Below are 22,591 nucleotides of genomic sequence, written 5' to 3'. Positions count from 1 at the left end.
TTTTATAAGATCCAAACGGAGAAAAATAACTTTCCCCCAGTTATAGGCAAATTCTTTGTTAGGTATATTCTACAATTCTCCCACACACCCCTTCTCTACGAACCGTGGAACTGAGGGTCTCACACGTCTTACTGGGAGGGTTCACCCGAGGCCCCGGTTGCTTGCCTGTGCTGGGCGGCCCGAGTCTCCCTCGCCCTCGCCCTCTGGCCGTGCCCACCTGGGGCTCCTCGCTCCCGGGGAGCCCTGCCCTGTCCTCCCCGGGCGGGCGAGGCTGAGAGCCGGCAGCACTGGGACTCGGTGACCACCCACTGTCCGAGCCCCCTGCACCTGGCCGCGGGCCGTGTCTGCTCCGGCTCCCTCGCCGCCTGTGCGGCTCCTCGCTCATCACGCTCCAGCTGCACCGCCCCCCGCTGGTTTCTCACTCTTCCCTGCCTCAGGCGACTTGTACACGGGTCCCCCGACCCCCCCCCCCCACCCATGGGGACCCTGCTGTGCTTCCTCAGAGAGACCAACTCCCGGGCCATTTTCTCCGCAGTTCTTTCCTTTCCTTTCCTTTTCTTTTCTTTTTTCTTTTTAAGTATATTTTTATTGATTTCACACAGAGAGGAAGGGAGAGGGAGAGAGAGAGAAACATCAATGATGAGAGAGAATCATGGATCGGCTGCCTCCTGCACGCCCCCTCCTGGGGATCAAGCCCACAACGCAGGCATGTGTCCTTGACCGGCATCGAACCCGGGACTCTTCAGTCCACAGGCCGATGCTCTATCCACTGAGCCACACCGGCTGGGGCTTCTCCGCAGTTCTTACCACATCTGGGTCTCACCAGCTCAGAGGGACCGCGGGTGACCGACCTGTGAGCTGAGCCGGTGAGAAGCGGCCAGAGGCGGCGGCAGGGCAGACCACTCGGGGAGCCGCGCCCCCCAGTGGAGACGCCCAGCCTTCTCCTGGGGACCGAGTTAGATTGGAATTTACTTTTCTGGCTGTAGAGGGCGGGGCACAGGCGGGTTTCCAGCTGTGAGGAGGTGAAACAGAGTTTATTCTGTATTATTCTGTATTAATTATTGTATTGTTTTCCATACGGACGATAATGCTCCCTGAATAATGTTTGTAACCATTGTTTTCCGTGGTGAGTGCAACACGTCATGGTGATGCCGCTGGTGTAAGTCTCTGTCGGGCGTTATGCACATTGGTCTGTGGGTCTGTGGGCCTGGGAGGGCCCATAGCCCTTTGCAGCTGAACGTCTCGAGGTTTGCAATGAAAATGCAGGACGCCCAGCTGCGTGCGGATCCCAGGCAAACAATGAATAATAATATTTCCCTGTAAGCACGGCCCCAATATTGCAGGGACATAAACCAGAGGTGGGTGTTTATCTGAAATCACAGGTGGAGCACATGACTCCTACGTGTTGATGTGGTAGAAATCACTGAGATTTCAAAGAGGGAATGACATACTCCTATACTAGCAAATTCACAATCATCTCTTTCCACAAGTAAATGCCAGAATACTCAAAGCATTCTACAACGAAAAATATTTTTATTATAAATATGTCCCATGCAATATTGGGCACACACTTCAGCTACAAAGATTCTTGTTGACCTGAAATTCAAATTTAATTCAAATGTAACTGGGTCCCCAGCATTTTTATTGGCGAAATCTAGCAACTCTAAACGATGTAACAGCGTCAGCCACACACCGCCTTCTTCACGTTAGGAATCAATTTCTAAAACACCAGCTGGTTGTGAGTCTGAACAGGGTAACTGTCTCCCTCTAGCGGCGAATCCACTTAATCGTTTATTAACTGCTTCAAGGGTCAGCTGCAGAGTTAAGAACAGATAGTCCTGCCCGGCAAGTGTGGCTCAGCGGACAGAGCGTCGGCCTGTGGACCGAAGGGTCCCAGGTTCGATTCTGGTCAAGGGCACAGGTCAGGGCGCATGTGCAGGAGGCAACCAATCGATGTGTCTCTTCCACATCCATGTTTCTCTCTGTCTTTCCTGTTATGGGTTGGCTCAATGAGATAGACCACCGATTCAGAATTTAAATTTAATAGCCTTTATTAAGCTGGCCAGCTGACCACAGCCCGCACCTTCCCCCTCTGGGAGGTTTGCAGCATGTGGCAGAGACCAAGGGTGCAGTATGATCCTTTATAGCAAAACAGTGTTAAAAAAAAAATACAAAGCACTTCATTAGAAGTTCACAAAAAGTTCATGAGAACGGAGGGGAGGTAAACAGAGTCACACCTGGCTGGATTTAATCATAACACATTGTTTTCTAAGACAATCTAGCAATTTTTCTCCCATGGTTCCTAACCCTAATACAATCCTTCTCCATATCCTGACACAATCCCTCTCCATACGTCAGTCCCCGCTCCCAGCACATTCAGTTTCTCATGTCTCATTTCCTCCCCTTAGCACATTCTGTAACATTCTGTAACCCTTCCATGCCGCAGTCCCTCACCCTAGCACATTTCCCTCTCTCTTCCATTCTCCCTAAAAATCCACGGAAAAATGCCCTCGGGTGAGGAGCAACAAAAAAGACAGCCCTTGCTGCCATGGAGCTGCGGGCAAACGCTAGGAGCTCTCCCAGGGAGTGCGCCAGGCCTGGTCACGGACACGGACACGAGGCCTCTACATGGGGGGGGGGGGTCTCTGGGGCAGGTTTCAGAGTGGATAATGTACTTTCATTCTATAAAATTCATAGTCACTTTTCATAAGCAAACTCCAGAGCACCAAAGCGTTACAAAAACTGGGAACAGCCTCCTCTTCCCACTGGAGGGAAAGGAGAATGTGTCCTCTTCGTCCGTTCCTGGCCCGCAGCCGCCCTCGCCGTGGTCGGGACGTTTTCAGGGCGGGGGCGGCGGGCACCGAGGAGAAACGTTCCATTTCCACCAGCTGTGGCGAGTCTCCCTCCCCACTCCCTCCTGCTTAAGACCTTTTCTTTCTAAGCCAGGATATCTGCTCCACCACCGTCGTCTTTTCTTCTTCACCAATGACGGCTCCTTCACTCGCAGGCCCCTCTGCGGGACCCCGCAGTCAGGGGACCAGCCACAAGGGGGGGCGGGAGCCGAGGCACCCTTTGCGTGAACACGTCACCTTCCTCTTCCCGCTTTTCTTTGCCCTCAGGTAGGACCCAACGTTCCTTACTTCCTCCCCCCGTGAAAGCAGCCCAGCCAGTACCCAGTGCTCGTGTGGCCCGTGCTGCTGTGAGCACCTCAGCGGGGTGGGGGGGTGGGGGGGTGGCATGAGACACGCAGCCTCTTGCTGGCCTTGTCGCTGCTGCTGAGGAACAGGGCGCATCTCAGGCATCAGAGATGAATTTACTAAATAGTTCGCGTTCCTGTCCATTTTGGAAAAAGCCCAAGAAAGCTTATTGGGAACACTAAAACGGAAGGGTGCCCGACGGAGTGTCGGCTGGGTTCCAACTCAGATGCAGAAGCCTAGGAGGCAGGCTGTGTGGGTCGGAGTCTCCGTAGGAAGAGCTGATCCCGTAGGAAAAGAACTATTTGCACGAGGAAAGCCGTAGAGTCCAGCGCACAGAGCAGGCACCTGCACCCACTCCTGTGGCAGCGCCCAAGGGAGCTGAGGTCAGGAAGGAAAGCACCCAGGCTGCTTGTGCAGGGGCGGGGGGGGGGGTAGGCACAGGGGCGGGGGTGTAGGGGCAGGGGGTGCAAGGGCGAGGGTGGGGGTGGGGGCAGGGGCGGGGGTGTAGGGGCAGGGGCAGGGGGTGCAAGGGAGGGGTGGGGGTGGGGGCAGGGACGCTGCGCTGGATCTCGGGCCTCAGGCTCTGGCACCAGCCCCTCCCTTGTGAAAACTTTGTGAAGGTCCCTGTGGCAGCCCCTTTGGTGTACAGAAGTTTATTAAGTTCAAGCGCAACAACAAATCAAGACTTTTGGCTCCAGTTTTATTATATAAAAAACTATTTACACCAACTGGGCTTCAGGCAAAAGTACAAGTGAAATTATTGGTACAAAAGAATTTTGCATGGAAATGTTGGCATGTCCTTCCAGAACCCAATCCACATGCAGATGCTGTCAGAGGCAGGCACGGTTCCATGTTCTCTCTCGTCCACTCGGTCACGTTTCCTACACTGTGTGCAGGCCCTGCCCCGCGGGAGGCACGGGGCTCCCGGGAAGGCCCTGCTCTGAGCCCAGCCTGGGGGGGCAGACAGCAGACAAAACAGACGCATGACAGACAGCAGACAAAACAGATGCATGACAGACAGCAGACAAAACAGACGCATGACAGACAGCAGACAAAACAGATGCATGACGCACCAGGCAGTCGGGGTGGGGGCGGGGGTCTGTGCACCCTCCCAATCCCCCAGCCCCAGGCACAGCCCGGCCGCACAGCGGGGAAAGGTGCGGGCTTCATTATATTTTAAAATTGCTTCGTGCAGGTGGCACGCCCAGTCAGACGCTGAGGTTCTGAGCTGCTGATTTCTAATGGGATCTGTACGGGGTGCTTCTGGACCTGGGCCACCTCACATGGGTGCACGTGCAGGTGTCCGTGTGCACGGTGTCAGGAGCCGCGCCACCGTTCACGCCGTGAATCCACGTTAGCTCTGGCTGCGCTGAGAAAGCCTGGCGGATGCTCCCGGGCGCTGTCTGGCCCCCGAGACCCATCGTGTTGGAATTCCGAGGCAGGTTCCTGGGCTCCGGAGTCCATGGTTTTCAGAAACCCCGTCAGCTGCAAACAAGGCCCGGCCGGCTGTGCTGACCACGGGAAGAGGCTGCAGGGCTGGCGAGCAGGCACCCGGGCCTGTCTGCTGCCTGGCCGCTGGCTCCTGAGGCCCACAGAGGCCCTGAAGATGCCATGCGCCCCGTCTTAGGGACCTACCCCCACTGGTGTGTTAACCAGGGTGTCGGGGATTTCCCTCTGGCGCACCCCACACAGGCAGGCAAGCCCAGGGCCCGCGCCGGGAATCGAGCCGGCGGCCTTTCTGTACACAGGCAATGCCCAACCCAGAGCCACACAGACGGGGCGGAGTGTCTTCTAGAGTGAAGGGCACCCAGCTTTTCTAAAGACATCTCCTAGGGTCTGCTTCCGGTCCCTAGGAAAGACCAAGCGTCTGACCGTCTCCGGGGAACGAGATGCGTCCTTGCCAGGCACCAGGCAGTATAACTGGCAGCACCGGACCCCGATTCAGCCCCGACAGGCCCCGTGGCTGCTCTTCGCGGCCTCCCGTGTGGACGGGCCGTGGCAGACGTGTCCCACTCCCTCTCTTCACCTGTGGACAGGTCGAGCGCGCGCCTGTACTTTTAGGACCTGTGATCCGAAGATGTTCTTCTTTCCCAGCAAGCCATACCCTCTCGACAGTTCCTGGAGGAGCCGGGGCTCAGGCTCCCAGCGTCACGCAAACCTCCCGCCCGCTGAGCGTGCGCCCGCCCCCGCCCCCCGCTGGCCCAGCTCCTCGCTGGCGTGGCTGCCGCCGCTCTCCCCACTCTCGTCTTCAATGGAGTAGTTGCCCGAGTCCTGGCTCGCCTGGGAAGTGTATGTTTTGTGATCCTCATCCAGGTGATTCATTTCTTTGGCAGAGACGGTGTCTACATTTTCAACGATGAAACACTCTTCAGTCCGCTCCACAGAAGTGGAAAGCAGCAGATTCTTCATGGGCTCTTCGGGGAAATACTGATTTGAAAAGGAAGAGAAGAGAAACGGTCATTTAAAGGATCAGTCAGCCTGCGAGTTCTCAGAGCTGCAGCTGCACACAGAGGTCAGCCCCGAGCACGTCGCGGGCATCACGGCGTTCGGAACAAACCTGTCACTGAGTCGCACACGCGGGGTCGCCTCTGGCGAGCGTATGACGGGACCTGAGATGGATGCTCCGCGCTGGCGGGCAGAGGGGAGGCACCTACCTCGTCGATGGTGGCGGGCGGCTTCCCCGGCGGGAAGAACACGTAATGGACCAGCTTCCCGAGGGCGGTCGCCGCGCAGAGGACGAGCAGGGCGAGCAGGACGGTGAGGCCAGCCGCCAGCAGGGCTCCGGGGGCGCCTCCTGAAAACAAGCACACGGCGCTCAGCCGGGTGGGTCTGGCGCACAAATGCGCTCACGGCCCTGACAGCTTGTGGGAGAGAGAGAGCCGGTGAAGGAAATCTATTCTTTTAAGATTATTTAAAAATATATATATATTTTTATTGTTTTCAGAGAGGAAGGGAGAGGGAGAGAGAGGAACATCAATGATGAGAGAGAATCATGGATCAGCTGCCTCCTGCATGCCCCCTACTGGGGATTGAGCCCGCAACACAGGCCTGTGCCCTTGACCAGACTCGAACCCGGGACTTCAGCCCACAGGCTGATGCTCTATTCACCGAGCCAAACCAGCCAAGGCAGGAAATCTATTAAATAACAGCCTGAGAAATACCTCTGATGGCAGCGCCCAGGCCACCTGTCGGCCATGGCGTTCATCAGAGGGGCCTGGGAGGGCATCTGAGACCCAGGTGAAGGGACAGCCTGACACAGAGACCCCGACACCCGCGTGACCCAGCGCCTCACACACGGCCGCACTGGGACCAGTGCCAGACACGAAAACCAGCCTAGACCAGCCATTCCGAGAAGCCCGGTCCCAGGGCGCTAGCGGACTTCCCCAGGGCAACTCTACCAAGGAGCTGGGAAATGACGACGACGTTAGTGCTAAAGGGCAGCCATCACAGGAAATTAACTGGGTGGGTGTTGGATGACATAAGAGCTAAAAACACCGAGTCAAACTGACCATTAACAATGTTTTCTAAACCCGAAGCCTTGGCTTGAAGCTCCCCGAGCCCTGGCTCATTAGAAACGCTTTTGCAGTGGCACGTCCTGCACGCTTCTCAGTGAGCGGAATTGTTTTTATGAAATTGCATTTATTTTATTTTATTTTTATATATTTTATTGATGTTTTTACAGACAGGAAGGGAGAGGGAGATAGAAACATCAATGATGACAGAGATTCATTGACCGGCTGCCTCCTGCACGCCCCCCACTGGGGATCGAGCCCGCAGCCCAGGCCTGTGCCCTTGACCGGAATCGAACCCGGGACCCTTCAGTCCACAGGCCGACTCTATCCACTGAGCCAAACCGGTTAGGGCTTTATTTTATTTTTTAAATCCTCGCCCAAGGTTATTTTTCCATTGATTTTTAGAGAGAGGGGAAGATGGAGAGAAATATCGATGTGAGAGAGACATGTCGATTTGTTGCCTCCTGCACACGCCCCGACCGGGGCCTGGGCCGGGGAGGAGCCTGCCACCGGGGTCCGTGCCCTGGACCGGAATCGAACCCAGAACCCTGTGGCCCGCAGGCCGACGCTCTATCCGCTGAGCCACGATGGCCAGGGCTGAAGTCGCCTTTTATAGACGTGCCGGGAGCTGCGCACCTGCTTCTGTCGTGGCGCATGCGGTGTTGCTGTGGTGGCTGCGCTGGCTCCTCGGCTCGTCCTTCAGCAGCGCCTGGGCGATCGCGCAGTACACCGTCCGCGGCTTCAGGCTGGAGACCGTGAAGTCGGCTCTCTGCTCCACAAAGGTCTTCCGCTGTGAACGACAAGCCGCCATGGCAGACTCAGCCCCGCGGGCTCGCACGGGGACGTCCACTTTCCCAATTCTCTACAGATTCGCCCCAGACTGGCCTGCCACACAGCTGGCGCAGGCTCAAGAGAGAGACTCCTGATTGAGACAGGACACTATCACCAAGCCGGAGAGTCAAAGGTGCTGCTGCAAAGAGCAATATGATCACTTTTTAATTTTAATTAAAAAAATGTTTTTACTGATTTTAGAGAGAGGGGAGAGCGAGAGACAGAACATCAATGACGAGAGAACTGGCCCCGCCGCCCGGGCCTGCGCCCTGACCGGGGACTGGGCAGTCACGGCGTCTCTTGGTTGTTTTGTTTTTGGAGGACGTTTATGAAAGCTGAGGGCAGTGAAACAAGAAGGACCTCGAACAGAAGCAGCAACAGGAGAGCCCGGCTGCCCTGGCTCCCGGGGAAGTCAGAGAAAAGGGGGCCCTGGGACGAGCTGCCCACTGCTCCCCTGGCTGCAAGTCTCCTGCGGCCCCTTGAGGTCAGGAGATGTGCGCCCTGGGGAGGGAGGGGAGGGAAAGGTGCGGACGTGCTCCCTGGAGGGACAGCGTGCCCACAGAGTCTTACAGTCTGAAATTTTCCCTATAATTTTAACGGCAAGCTTTTTAAAAAATACATTTTTATTGATTTCAGAGAGGAAGGGAGACGGAGAGATATGATGAGAGAGAATCACTGATTGGCCGCTTCCTGTACGCTCCCTACTGGGGATCGAGCCCGCAACCCGGGCCTGTGCCCTGACCTCCTGGTTCCTAAGTGAAAGCTCAATCACTGAGCCACGCCGGCCGAGCCAAGCTTTATCGTCACTCAACCAATTAGAACGCTCAATGACAAAGTTACACGAGTCTTTTTACCTCTGTATTTGAAGCGTTTTCCCAAAAACTGACTTCATAGGTGAGCGGGTAGTGCTGGAGCTCGGTCTGGTCCTGGAGGCCGATGGAGACTCGGAGCGAGTGGCTGCTCAGGGGCTTCAAGGCCACGATCGGAGGAGGGATGACAACTGCGAGGGCGAGGCACGGCGTTCGCTGAGATGAGAGGAGGGCAAAGGGCCTCCCGGGGAAGAACCAGGATCCAGAGTAAAGCGACTGGCTTACCTCGTCTTCCAGCATCGAACTTCTCCTCCTCGGACCAGGGGGACGAGCTGTTCCCGCGGGAGGCCCGGACGCGGAAGTAGACCCCTTTCTGGAACATGTCCTGGGGCGGGGCGCACCGGGCCACGGGGGCGCGCTCGCAGCCCTGCACTTGCGCCCACTTTTCTGACTCGCTTCCAGAGGTCCTTTTCAAATAAGACCTTTTAAGGAAAAAAAAGTTTGTTTTTAATTCCAAATGCATTGATTTAGTATTTGTATTGAGTGCCTGTAGGGGCTGGGCTGTAACGGTGAACAGTGCCCTCAGGAAGTGGGTGCCAGGGGACGAGAGCCTGTCCTCGGGGGAGCACGCGGGGGCGCGGGGCCCGTCCATGCCCGGGAGCTGCGGCCGGCTGCTAGACAGCTGCTGTGAACACGTGAAGAGGCGACGAGGACGGCACCCAGAGCTCAGCGTGTCCTGCTTGGCTGCACTTTACTGATGGTTCCAGAAGTGCAAATGCTGTGCGTGGGGCCCCGCGCACCTCTCCCCGTGCGCACTCGGTGACGCCGTGCGGCGCCTGGCAGTGGCCGTGGTGGGCGTGCTGCCAAGACCCTGGGCAGGGACTGAGGACTCGAGCCTCGCGGAGAAGTGAGCTCTGAGGGAGAGAACGTTCCCATCGGGGAGCAACACCGCAACCAGAATCACGCCTTCGCAAGACAGAGAACCGGAGGCAAACACAGTTTTCTGCCTCTGCCCTGCGCTGCTGGGGCCTCCTGGTGCTCTGAGCTGCTCCGGGCTCTGTCGGGACTGTCACCAGCTCAGACCCAGCTCCCTGTCCCTGCTCTGGCATGAGGCAGTGGGGTGTGGGGTAACGGGAGGTTTCTGCCCGTGTCTGCGTGCCCTGAGAAGGAAAAGGGCTTGAGGGCGTTAATTAGGTATTTTTGAGGAAAGGGTTTTGTTCAGAAAGACAGACTGGACAAATGTGCAAGCCCTGAGCTTCCGGAGGGAAGACAAAGCGAGTAGAGAGCGTGGCTGATGCATTCCAGTCTGTTCCTGAGGCCCCGGGATTCGTGCCCAATCCCAGCTGGGGCGGTGGGACCAGCCTCACATTCCACTGATGCCACGGATCATGCTCCGAGCCTATTTATTTCGTATTTATTTGAACAGAGTTATGTCCTATTTTTATAGATTTGTTTAATTAATAACCTGTCATTTTCAAGTTCATTTTTTATTCATATTTATGTTCATGGTTGATTGTACCTTCCCACACCCAAGAGGTGGGGTGAGGAGAGGAAGTGGGAGTGGCCCTCCTGCCACTGCCCACACCGGCGTCGGCGTCGCATCTGTCCAAGGACAGGAAAGGGGCCAGGAGCGGAGGGAGGGGCCCTGGTCCCAGAGAGGGTCCCTGGCCGGTTGGGGAGACGCGTGCACACGGGGAGCCTTGGGACCTGAGTGTCCGATGGGGATGGGAAGGGGGGGAGAAACCTCGATTCCGTTGAAGGTGGAAGTCCAAACCCTTTTCCGGACCGGGAGGGTCTCTATTTCACCCTTTCTGAATGACAAGGCAGCGAGGTGCCTATCACTGTGAGTTTGGGGGGGCTAGAGGAGAGGGTGGCAGCGCCCGCCCCACCTGTGAAGTGGGCTTCTCCCTCGCAGCCCCCGTGCCCCACCCCCCCCGCCCCCGCTGCCTCTGCTCCGTAGTGCTGGTCAACCTGCAGCCTCACCGTTGCACTTTTCATTCTACCAGAATGGCCCAATGGGCAGTTTAAATAGGATGCAAAGATCAATGCAAAAATTACTGTCCTGTATAAACATAGTTCTAACTGGAATTTGTAAAAAAGCAAATTAAGAAGAATTGGGAGTTGTCATTTAAAACAGCCTCTAATAAAGTTGTTTGGCCCTAACCGGTTTGGCTCAGTGATGGAGCGTAGGCCTGCGGACTAAAAGGTCCCAAGTTCGATTCCGGTCAAGGGCATGTACCAAGGTTGCGGGCACATCCCCAGTGGGAGGTGTGCAGGAGGCAGCTGATCGATGTTTCTCTCTCATCGATGCTTCTAACTCTCTATCCCTCTCCTCTCCTCTCTGTAAAATATCAATAAAATATATTTTAAAAAAAAAAGTTGTTTGAAAGCCGAAAAAAAAAAAAAAAAGCCACTCCAAGAAGCCCGGTCCCAGGGGCGCTAGCGGACTTGCCCAGGGCAACTCTACCAAGGAGCTGGGAAAATGACGACGACGTTAGTGCTAAAGGGCAGCCATCACAGGAAATTAACTGGGTGGGTGTTGGATGAAATAAGAGCTAAAAACACCGAGTCAAACTGACCATTAACAATGTTTTCTAAACCCGGAAAAAAAAAATGGGCATTTACAGAACACACACCTCACACGCCTTCACAAGACAGAGAACCGGAGTCTCCCCATGTTCCAGAACACACACCTCACATGCCTTCACAAGACAGAGAACTGTAGGCCCCCCATGTTCCAGAACACACGCCTCTCACAATAGATGAAGACTCTGAGGCCCACAGTGGTCACCACCAGCTCTGTGTCAGCAGCAGCCACGGCCAGAGCCAGTGCTGGAAGGAGATGGCCAGTCTCCAACAACGCGACCAACAACGCGATCGCCGGGACCGGCCAGCCTGTGGGGGAGCTGCAGGAGCGCAGCCCGCGGACACAGGTGAGGGGGGCGGGAAAGAGCTTACTTGAGCCACTGAGCTTCAAACGTCACGTTGTCCTGTGTGTAATCCCACTTGAGAACATAGGTGTCATTTTCCAGAATGACCTGTATATTTTCGGGAGCAGGCAGCTCATTTTCAACTGGAAGACAAAGAATACAAAAAAGCACACGTCTACTCTAGCGAAATACATGTGGCGAGAATTCGCACTCGCAGCAGGGCAGATGGAAGGCGTGTGCTCGATCATTGCGTGGTTGTTAGTTATGCTGCGTGTCCATGTGTGCACGGCTATGCCGCCACCTCAGAGGATGGGGAGGCCCATGTGTACCTGCTGACATACAAGGGGAGTCTCAACATATCAGCTGAAATAAGTGGCTGCCACATGTATGCAGCAAGACTTTTTAAAAAATTTAAAACAAAACAGAACTGATAGAGAACCAAGATGGCGGCATAGGTAAACACTGTACTTGCTGCCTCCCACAACCACATCAAAATTACAACTAAAAGACAGAACAACTATCATCCAGAACCGCGGGAAAGCTGGCTGAGAGGAAGTGCTACAACCAGAGAGGTAAAGAAGAGAGCGCATTGAGACAGGTAGGAGGTACGGAGGCGCGGAACGGGCTGCTTTTTTATTTTGAAAGGAGATACAAGCTCCCGCTTGCTCTGAACTCCAGTTCCGGGCGAGACTCTGGGGGACCCAGACATATATGGGGAGAAACTGGACTGTCTGGCATCGGGGCAGGAACACAGGCCCGTCTTTCTTCCAGACGGAGGTGCTCACAGCGGTCTTTGTTCCTGTGCTGGGACCTCCCCGGTGCAGGGCTGACTGGCAGCCATTGCTGTTTGCTCCGCCCTGGAGATTCCCCGAGACCCCGCCCCACCCAATTTACAACCCCACCCAAGCTGTGCGCAGTGGCTTTTGCATATAAATGGCCTGTCCTTTCTCAGCCTAAAACCTGTCAAACAAGCTGCAGCTGGGTCAGGGAGCCCCAAAGCTATCAAAAGAAGGCCCAAGGCCGGCACCAGCACCAGCCTGCTTTGCTACACAGCTGGGCCTCGTCTGGGCACTTCCAAACCTGATACAAACAGGAGGAATCTGCAGATCTCTCTGTAGCTCCTGCTGGGTGGTCCCAGGCAATGGCTGACTTTGCACCTCCTTGGAGATCCAAGAGCCAGTGTACCCAGTGGTCAGAGCAAGACCATACCAGATTACAACTCTTCACATCCATAAGTGACACACTCAAGGGGCAGACTCAGTGAGCACCAAAGCCCCATTGAAGCAAGTCCTGCTCCATAAGGGTATCTCCAGCACAGCAGCTCTTCCATTGTAGACACAGCTGGTCCTCACAGCCAATTGGCCTGGAGGTCAATTCCTCCCAGTGACACCAACAGCAATCAAGGCTCAACTACAAGACTGTGCTCACAGCCCACAAAGGGGTGCACCTAGAGTGCCCAGCTCAGGTGACTGGGGAGGCTGAGCCACTGGGCCCTACAGGACACCTAGCACACAAGGCCCTTCTACCAACTCAAGGAGACTTAGCAGCTACCCAATACATAGAAACTAACACAGGGAAGTAGCCAAAAGGTAGAGACAAAGAAACATGTCACAAATGAAAGAAATGGAAGAAAGCAAACTACTGGATATAAAGTTCAAAACCACAGTTATAAAGTTACTAAAGAATCTTCTAGAAACCTCCAAGGAACTTAGTGAGACCTTCAAGGATCTTAGTGAGAATGCCAAAAAAAAAAAAAAAAGGAAAAGGACCAGTCAGAAATTAAGCATACACTGACTGAAATAAAGAATAATATAGAGCCCTGACCGGTTTGGCTCAGTGGATAGAGCGTCGGCCTGCGGACTGAAGGGTCCCAGGTTCGATTCCGGTCAAGGGCGTGTGCCTTGGTTGCGGGCACATCCCCAGTGGGGGGTGTGCAGGAGGCAACTGATTGATGTTTCTCTCTCATCAATGTTTCTAACTCTCTATCCCTCTCCCTTCCTCTCTGTAAAAAATCAATAAAAAAATTTAAAAAAAAAGAATAATATAGAGATTCAACAGCAGACTAAAGGATCCCAAGAATCAAGTCAAAGATTTGAAATACGAGGAAGCAAAAAAACACCCAACCAGAAGAGCAAAAAGAAAAATGAATCCAAAAATATGAAGATAGTGTAAGGAGCCTCTGGGACAACTTCAAGCGAACCAACATCCGAGTTATGGGGGTGCCAGAAGAAGAGAGAGAGCAAGATATTGAAGACCATTTGAAGAAATGACAGAAAACTTCCCCTACCTGGTGAAAGAAATAGACTTACAAGTCCAGGAAGCGCAGAGAACCCCAAACAAAAGGAACCCAAAGAGGCCCACACCCAGACACATCATCATTAAAATGCTAAGGGCAAAAGACAAAGAGAGAATCTTAAAAGCAGCAAGAGAAAAACAGTCAGTTACCTATAAGGGAATACCCATACGACTGTCAGCTGATTTCTCAAGTGGCAAGAAATATACAAAGTGATGAATGCCAAGAACCTACAACCAAGATTACTTTATCCAGCAAAGCTATCATTTAGAATTGAAGGTAGATAAAGAGCTTTACAGACAAGAAAAAGCTAAAGGAGTTCATCACCACCAAACCAGTATTATGTGAAATGCTGAAGGGCATTCTTTAAGAAGAGGAAGAAGAAAAAGGTAAAGATAAAAAATTATGAACAAAGTGACAACAAATACATATCTATCAATAAGTGAATCTAAAAATCAAATGAATAAAAAATCTGATGAACAGAATAAACTGGAATGTAATAGAATCAGGGGCATGGAAAGGGAGCAGACTGACAATTCTCGGGGGGAAGGGGATGTGGGGGATGCGGGAAGAGATTAGACAAGATGTTATACCTATGGACGAGGACGGTGAGGTGGCGAGGGCTTGGCGTGGGGTGGGAACTGGGTGGAGTGGAGCTATGGGGGGAAAAAGAGGGACAACTGTAATAATCTGAACAATAAAGATGAAAACAAACAAAAAACAGAACCACTGCCAGTCTGTACATGCTGGTAGGAGCCCAGCCACCTGCTCTCTGACGAATGGAAAAGGGGAGGGAGGCAGGAGAGGAAAACATCACTTCACACCCTGCCCTGTGGTTTGACTCAAAAAAAAAAAGCACAGTCTGGCTGGCGTGGCTCAGTGGTTGAGCACTGACCTATGAACCAGGAGGTCACGGTTAGATTCCTGGTCAGGGCACATGCCAGGGTTGCAAACTCGATTCCCAGTAGAGGGCGTGCAGGAGGCAGCTGATCCACGCTGCTCTCTCATCAGCAATGTTTCTCTCTCTCTCTCTCTCTCTCTCTCTCTCTCTCTCTCTCCCCTTTCCTTTCTGAAAACAATAAAAAATATATTTTAAAAAAATAAATTAAAATCTTTAAAAAACAAACAAAAACCCCACAAAGTATACTAAATTTATAATTAAAATAAACAAACCTAAGCTCCTACCCTTGACCTGAATTGTTGACAAGATGTCACTGATGAAATAAATCTACCGGGATGTTTTCATATTTAAACACTAGATGCCTGGTGCACGAAATTCATGCACTGCAGGTAGGGGTGGGGGTTCCCTCAGCCGGGTCTATGCCCTCTCGCAGTCTGGGACCCCTTGGGCAATGTCCGCCTGATGGCTTAGTCCTGCTCCCTGCGGCGATCGGGCCTAAGCCGGCAGTCGGACATCCCTCTTGCAGTCTGGGACCCCTCGCTCCTTACTGCCCACCTGCTTGCAGCTCCTTACCACTCAGCTCGCTGCTCCTTAGCACTGCCATGGAGGTGGGAGAGGCTACCTCCACCGCTGCTGCGCTCGCCAGTCGTGAGCCCGGCTTCTGGCTGAGTGGCGCTCCCCCTGTGGGAGCACACTGACCACCAGGGGGCAGCTCCCATGTTGAGTGTCTGCCCCTTGGTGGTCAGTGGCGCATCATAGCGACTGGTTGTTCCGCCTTAACGGTCGCTCAGGCTTTTATTATACAGATTTCGCCTATAAGGCAGTTTTGCAAGGCTAACTGTTCTTCCAGCAACTACCACCCCTTTCTGTGGATTCTCAGCCATTTTCTGGCTTATGTAAATGCTTTTAACTATCCACTAAACCATCCTGAGTTTCAGCACCTAAAGTGCAAGATGCCCGCCGGCCGCACTGTGTGCCACAGACCACGGCCTCACCTGTGGTGGTCACGCAGTGCACGGGGCTGAACTCCGCAGGGTTCCGCTGCAGGAGCAGGCGCGCCTTCACTCTCACACAGTACGTGGTCTCTGGCACGAGCTTGTGAATTTTAATTCTGGGAAATCTGGAGCGATGAGTTTCATTCCAAGTCTACAAGGAATAACAGAAGCCTGTTCTGTAGAAGAGCACCAGCCGAACATCAGGGTGAGTGTCCGTCTCCATGGGACACAGGGGGGCAGCGCTCACCTGCGCCCCCGACGCGTTCCTCCAGATGATCACGCTGTATGCGAAGTGGGGGCGTTCCAGCTGCCACATGATACTGTCCTCGGCTCCGGGAGGGGAGATGTTGATCGCTAGTGCCTTGTCTTCGGCTTCTAAGTGCACCTTCGGAGGACCGATCCGAGCTGTGAAGACCGGGACACTGACTGTGCACCTTCAAGACACTGACTGTGCACTTTCACGAACAAGATGCCATGCACCCCTCCCTTCTGAGTGGTGTGAAACAGACAGTCCCGTGAGCCCACTGTCCCGGGGAACGCAGCATCCCTGCAGACACACACGTGTGTGACAGGCGTGCGTAAGGAAACACGAAGATTACACAGGGACAGAGGATGAGGAAGGGGTGTCTCGGGTAAGTTAGTCAGGGGGAGCCTCCGAGATGTGACTGAAACAAGGGAGCAAGCCATGCAAACATCTAGGGAGGAAGTGTGGTCCCGGCCGGCACTCAGGTCTAGGCCCCTAAGATGGGCAGGGGCTACCACGTTCAAGAGACAGGAGGGGCCTGGAATGGCTGGGTGGTGGACAATGAGGTCAGAGGTCACTCGTGGCCAGGGAGGAAGGAATCTGAGGGCTATGATTGGAGGAATGCCATGATCTGTTTTATCTTTGGGCCTAGCCGGGATGGCACAGTGGTTGAGCATCGACCCATAAACCAGATCATGGTTCGATTCTTGGTGAGGGCACATGCCCAGGTTGCGGGCTTGATCCCCAGTAGGGGGCGTGCAGGAGGCAGCCAATCAATGATTCTCTCTCATTGATGTTTGTATCTCTCCCTTCCTCTCTGAAATCAAGAAAAATATCCTATATAATGAAGAGCTAATATGCTAATTAGACCAAACAGCAGAACGACTATCTGGACGACCCTCCGAATGACCTTCCAGATGAAGCTGGGGCTGCGAGGGCTCAGCCCCTTGCACGAATTCCGCGCATCGGGCCTCTAGTATAAAAAAGGTGCAGGTGTGGGAAGTGAGCTGCCTGGTAACTGTGAACAGCAGCTGTTGCTCACCTTGCTGAAAGGGTATAAACGTGTCAAGCTCACGCCACGGGGAAGTGTTGTTTCCTTCTTCTGCTCTTATTCGCAGTTTAATTTCATCATAAACACTCATCTTGAGGGAAGAAAAGTCGCATGTGGCACTAGTAACATGTTGACACCCAGGCAGTTTCGTCCAATTATCCGCAATCCCAGGTCTTCAAAATAAAAAGGCAAGAGAAAGAGTGAGCGGACGTGTAAACCCGGGAGCGTGCCGGATGCGGTCTGTTCACGCAGTTACTTCTGCTCCAGTTTCTGTGCTGTTGACATGTTACTGTCCTTCCACCTTTTCAGTGCAGACACCAGGTTCTCATTCCTAAGAGGGAGGGTCTGACACAGAGACTGTAATGTACACGGTTCTCTAATCTTGTGGGGAAGCAGAGGAGGAATGACCCACCAGGTAGAAGTGGACTTTGCTGCGAGCAGTTGTGCCCTCTGGCCGACCACTTTACTCCCGGACCTTCTGCTCCTGCTGGGAACCGGGCACTGGAGCGGATGGTCCCGCTGGTCTGCTCCCTGAACAGCCGCCAGCCCTGAGAGGCCCGGAGTCCACAGAGTCTGAAAGCTCCTCTGCCCTCACTACCAAGACCCCTCTGCCTGCTGACCCCGCGTTCCTGCCATCCCAGCACCAGGAACGAAGGACTCACAGTAACTTTCACTAATAAAGTCCTCAAAGTGGATTCAGTCAACCCAAAAGCCTACGTGATTAACATTAGATCCTTCCGACGCAGGAAGAAATCCGCGGTCACCTGCGCCTCAAGCGCAGGCCCTGCTGCGGCAGGACGAGGAGTGGAGGCAGCGAGAGGCGGGTCCGACTCCTGCCCAGGGAGCCCTGCCCACCTGGGACACTGGTCCGAGGAGGCATTTCGTCCAGCTCAGTTCACAGTCCCAGCATTAGCTGATTTGGGGGTAATATTATAGACTTCACTTTAACCCTTTTCGGTCCAACGTGGAGGCTGACTCGACAGACCAGGCGCTAGGACAAGGTCCAACGTCGAGCTGAGGTCTAGTGAGACAGATAACTTCAACATTCAATCCCGTCAATTAATTTGGACCAGACTGTTGGAATTCCAAAAATAAAATTGGACCGCAAAGGGTTAAAGATGCTTTATGACAACGGAAACTAGGAATGGTATCCAAATAATTTTGGTGCTGACCCAACTTTAAGTCTACCTTATTTTTTTAAAAAAAGAAACATTTTTAAAATTACCAAAAATAGCCCAGCTGGTATAGCTCGACCCATGAACCAGGAGGTCATGGTTCGATTCCCGGTCAGGGCACATGCCTGGGTTGTGGGCTCGGTCCCGGGTAGGGGGCGTGCAGGAGGCAGCCGATTGATGTTTCTCTTTCATCATTGATGTTTCTATCTCTCTCTAAAAATCAATAAAAACACATTTTAAAAAAATTACCAAAAACACACAATAGCATGGAACACGTCCTTCCTGGCCGTCACCTCTTCCTTTACCTGCCTGAGCTTAGACTCGAGCTGGTGTTGACGACACCTTAATCCACATAAACGCTCCCGAGACTCCTCCACAGGCGGCAGCCCCTCAATGCTTCGCTCTCATGCCAATGTTTTTCTCTCTTTCCCCCTTCCTCTCTCTCTAAAAATCAAGTTAAAAAAATTACTAAATCTGTGAGATTACCAATCTCCTCGTTTTATGGACCACCCACTGGAGAACAAGAGCGTGTGGCCAGGGTGCAGGGTGCAGGGTGGGATTCTGGTCCCCGCCGCCGGCGCCTGCTTCTTTCGCCGCCCATCACCTGCTCTCTCTCGCACAGGGAGAGGTCAGCAGACGGGCCCGATGCCCAGCGCCAAGCACTGCCCCTCCGAGCTCCGTTTCCTTCTGGAACCCTCTCTGCTGCCACTCCCCGCCTGCCCCCTCCAGTGACCGTGATGCTCCAGCTCAGGCTCGGATTTCCAGTCAAAGGACCTGGCGCCCAAAGCGGAGACGGTGCGGCTGCGGACTAAGCTGCCGCCATCGCCACCCCACAGCCCACTGGCGGCAAAGCCCAAAGATAAATTCCACTAAGTCTCTGTTTGCCAAAATGAAGCTCTAAATATTACGTAGACATAACATTTCTCCAAAAACTGGGGGGGAAGCCCTAAGTGTTCCAAAAATCTGAAAAGAAATGATGGCATTAAAACTATAAAAATCTTCAGATGCTCTGGCCACCAGCGAGGGGGTACGTACACTTGGTAATCCGCCGACACGGTCACGTTCCCGGCAGGCTCCCTGCTCCGGGCCCAGCGCAGGGTGAAGGTGTCATCGATGATGTCGACTTCCACATTTTGGGGAGGTTTTAGTTCTGTTCCCCCTACACGGGTAACAAGAAAGAAGAGTTAGAGATACACTACAGATGGTCCTTAAAATGTTGCTCTTCCCTCCACATCGCTGACTAAAGCATGAAAACATTTACATATAACAAAGTTAAGTGTATAAAAATCTAAGAACACCTACCGATTGCTCCCAGCACAGGGAGGCTGTTAACTAGTTCTCTCTCTGCATCTGAGAGCTGGGAAAGATTGAGTTTCTTTCATCTATAAAAAGCATTAAATGTCAACTATTTCCCAATAAAGGTGGAAAAACCAGGGGGGGAAAGCAGGCTTTGTCTTTTTAAAAAGAATATTGGTATTGACTTCAGAGAGGAAGGGAGAGGGAGAGATAGAAACATCAGTGATGAGAGAGAACCACTGATCGGCTGCCTCCTGCACACCCCACACTGGGCATGTGCCCGGACCAGGAATTGGAAGGTGACCGCCCGGTTCATAGGTCGACATTCAACCACTGAGCCATGCTAGCCGGGCGAGGCTTTGTCTTCTAATTGAAAAAATATTCTCTGTATAAAATCGAGTTTGTGTTTGGCCTGGAAGCCACGTGATACAAAGGACACAGGGCTCATTGTTTAACAGCCTCAAGCTGGTTTCACATCCTCTGTTCCGAGACAGAGACTATCTGCTCCATCTACCCTGACGGAGAGCGGAGCAGCTGTGCTTTCAGAGTTGCCGGCTGGTCACGGGAAGTGAAACATCCCTGCACGAAGGTTTACCTGTCAGCCACGCCCTGCAGGAACCTGAGAAATAGGTGGGAACCTCCCGGGGACGCAAGGACTCCCACAGGGGCCCACTTTCTTCCTCGCCCGCCTAGCGCACATCTCCCACCCGCGGGGTGCCCTCTCCCCTCTCTGCCCTTGCTGGCTCCGACCACCAATCCTCCAAGACCCAGCTCACGTCTGACCCTCCGAGACAACCCTCCTCCATCGCCGCAGCTCCCGTGGACCTGGGGGCCTGCGCGCGGCACCAGGAACCGCCCTGCTCATTCCACACCGAATCGAATCGGCGAGAAAGTCACCAAGCCCAGTGCCGGCAGCTGGCCGCTCTCACAACTGGGTGGACAGAGTCTTTACATGCTTCTTCGTGTTAAACACAGACCTCCAACCAGATGCGGGTCCTGGAGGGCAGGCCTGGGCAGCTGCACGCGTCCCCTGCATCCCTCAGAGCGCTTGGCGCCATGCTGGGCGCACGGAGCTTCAATGCCACCGTGTGTGACAAACGACGAGCGGCCGGATTTCAGAGTCATTTCTGGTTCCTATGGCGTTTCTAGCCTTTGCTTCTGCCTCAGGCAAGCCTGTTATCTCCTCGTAGATTTTGCAGCAGCAGGGCTGGGCCGGGTGCACCCGCTCTGCACTCGGACTGCTTCTGCGACTCTCGGCTGGAGATTCGGGTATGGACTCAAAAGGGGGGGCGAGGGGGCATCGGAGAAAACACTTTCCGACGTCTTTTAACATTTCGGAGGTGCTCATTGAGCGTCCGCACCCTCTATTTCCTATTTCACACTCAGATTCTCTGAGATTTCACCCCTGAACAGAGTACGTCCCCCCTCCCGCTCCTCTACACTCAATTCCCACCCCGTTGGTTGGAGTTTTATAGATTCCATGCATCTGAGGGCAGAGACTGGGTTACGGAGGCTGACGAAGGATCTGGTGGCATCCGTGGTGTCGCCTAGGACATCCTACGTCCAGGATCCTGGGCCTGGCGGCAGGAGGAGGGGCTCTGGCAGTGTGACCAGGGATTACTCCTCAGGGACGCAGCCCTTCTGCCGAAGGGGGAGCCGGAAGGAGAGGCCGGGAGGCCTCGGCGCGATCGGCAGGTCAATGGACAGAGACTTGGAATAGAGTGATTAAACAGGATTTCGGATTTCACAGATTTTGTTCTATTACTATTAGCAATATCCTTTTGATAATAGTTTATTTCAGCCCTTTTGCATGTAAATTATATACATGGGCACTTCAGCCAAACTTCTATCTATACAACTGGTTGCCTCCCACCTTTCACATTCACACCGATAACCAGACACATTTTTACTAATTTTTAAAGTGACATAAACCCCAGCACAGCCATCCATACAGAGACATTTCCTCCCACAGTCTGGATACTTGTCTCAGGTTAGGTACCAGAATTGCACTTAGTAGGTTTAAAAGTGTGAGTATTTGAAAGACAGAGCAACACGATGATCAAGTCAGGGCTAACGTTTCGTTTAGTTTTGAAGAGAACGAAAATGTGGAGAAAAAAGTAGGTTAATGAAAGGTGGGCTCTGTGCCCGAGTTCCAGGCCGACTTCCCAGCCAGCCGCCACCTTAGGCCCGTGACTCAGCCCTCAGGGCCTCTCCTTGCTCGGCTGCACACAGCCCTGAGGATAACGGTGCCTCGGTTGTTTTGAAAGCTAAAGGAGTTCCTACCTTTGAAACACTTAGACTAGTGCCTGGTGTGTAGTTAAGGGCACAGTACGTGCTAGCTGTGTAAGACTTACTCTTAGCCCTGGCTGGTCTGGCCCAGTGGATAGAGCGTCTGTCTGCCTGCGGACTGAAGGGTCCCGGGTTCCATTCTGGTCAAGGGCACAGGCCTGGGTTGTGGGCTCCATCCCCAGTAGGATCGTGCAGGAGACAGCCGATCAGTGATTCTCTCTCATCATTGTTTCTGTCTCTCCCTCTCCCTTCCTGTCTGAGGTCAATAAAAATATATTTTAAAAAAAACCAAAAACTTACTTTTAGCAGCTCTCCACTAATCCAAATTAAAATTAGGACCTTTTTAAAAAATATATTTTTTAATTTTTCAATTACAGATGTTAATGCACACCCTCCTGGAATGTTAATTTTAAGTGAAAACTCTAGGGGAAATTCCTATATTAAAGCAAATACGAGTTTAATGCAAATTTTCATGAACCGAAGACTTCAAAGAAATTACCACGGATTGCATAAAGGCCCTACCACCACCCACATAGCATCCTGTGCACCGTATCTGTGGCAGAGTCTGAGAAACAGGGTGCCATGTACCACACTGGGGTGCAGTTTTCTAAGCCAACAGTTAAGTGTCTGAGTCCCTAGGCGGCCTCCCGGACCCCCGGGTTCCTGCCCTGGCGGCCAGGCCTTTTCCTTCGGGAACCCCTCCCCCAGTAAACAGGCCGTCGCCCGCCCCCTCCCCCCGGCTCCCAGCAAGGCAGCAACCCCGGGGCTGGGACTGCAGCGAGGGGGGCGGGGGCGGATCCGCGGCAGCACTTTCCTTTGTTGCTACTTTCAACTGCAAGCACCCGGGGGAAGACCCCGCGACCCTCACGTCCGCCCCCGCGCGGGACGAGCTGCTCACTAACCGGAGGAAACGGGCTCTCGGGAACAGCAGCGCAGCTCAGGGCCAAAGCGAACGGAACGGAACCGGCAGCCGGGCAGCCCGACTTTCCAAACAGAAAACGAGCTCCACCCGGAGGCTCTGAGGCACCCGGCGCGCGGGGAATGTGCGGGGCCCGGGGAGCGGCGGGG

At 53.6% G+C, this 22,591-nt stretch overlaps 1 protein-coding gene across 3 annotated transcripts in view; it reads right to left on the bottom strand.

Annotated features, from left to right (window-relative positions):
• Nucleotides 1-3,876: 3,876 nt before the first annotated feature.
• The window catches only part of IFNAR1 (interferon alpha and beta receptor subunit 1), a 19,521-nt gene continuing 806 nt past the window's right edge, over nucleotides 3,877-22,591 (bottom strand). Inside the window, exons 2-13 of one of the 3 annotated variants that reach the window (XM_023745584.1) lie at nucleotides 19,241-19,320; nucleotides 18,974-19,097; nucleotides 16,755-16,936; nucleotides 15,716-15,873; nucleotides 15,469-15,619; nucleotides 14,166-14,228; nucleotides 11,308-11,422; nucleotides 8,635-8,831; nucleotides 8,395-8,540; nucleotides 7,346-7,499; nucleotides 5,852-5,991; nucleotides 3,877-5,624 (exon numbers count right to left, since the gene is read on the bottom strand). In XM_023745584.1, coding sequence (XP_023601352.1) covers nucleotides 5,346-5,624; nucleotides 5,852-5,991; nucleotides 7,346-7,499; nucleotides 8,395-8,540; nucleotides 8,635-8,831; nucleotides 11,308-11,422; nucleotides 14,166-14,228; nucleotides 15,469-15,619; nucleotides 15,716-15,873; nucleotides 16,755-16,854 — 1,503 coding nt within the window. In that variant the 5' untranslated portion in view covers nucleotides 16,855-16,936; nucleotides 18,974-19,097; nucleotides 19,241-19,320 and the 3' untranslated portion in view covers nucleotides 3,877-5,345. The remainder of the gene's footprint in view (nucleotides 5,625-5,851; nucleotides 5,992-7,345; nucleotides 7,500-8,394; nucleotides 8,541-8,634; nucleotides 8,832-11,307; nucleotides 11,423-14,165; nucleotides 14,229-15,468; nucleotides 15,620-15,715; nucleotides 15,874-16,754; nucleotides 16,937-18,973; nucleotides 19,098-19,240; nucleotides 19,321-22,591) is intronic. The other 2 variants (XM_014446654.2, XM_014446655.2) reach the window with 2 other exon arrangements.

Source organism: Myotis lucifugus, unplaced genomic scaffold (genome assembly GCF_000147115.1).
Source record: "Myotis lucifugus unplaced genomic scaffold, Myoluc2.0 scaffold_557, whole genome shotgun sequence".
Classification (NCBI taxonomy): domain Eukaryota; kingdom Metazoa; phylum Chordata; class Mammalia; order Chiroptera; family Vespertilionidae; genus Myotis; species Myotis lucifugus.
Note: the sequence above shows the minus strand (reverse complement) of the source record. Positions and strands in the feature narration are given on the sequence as shown.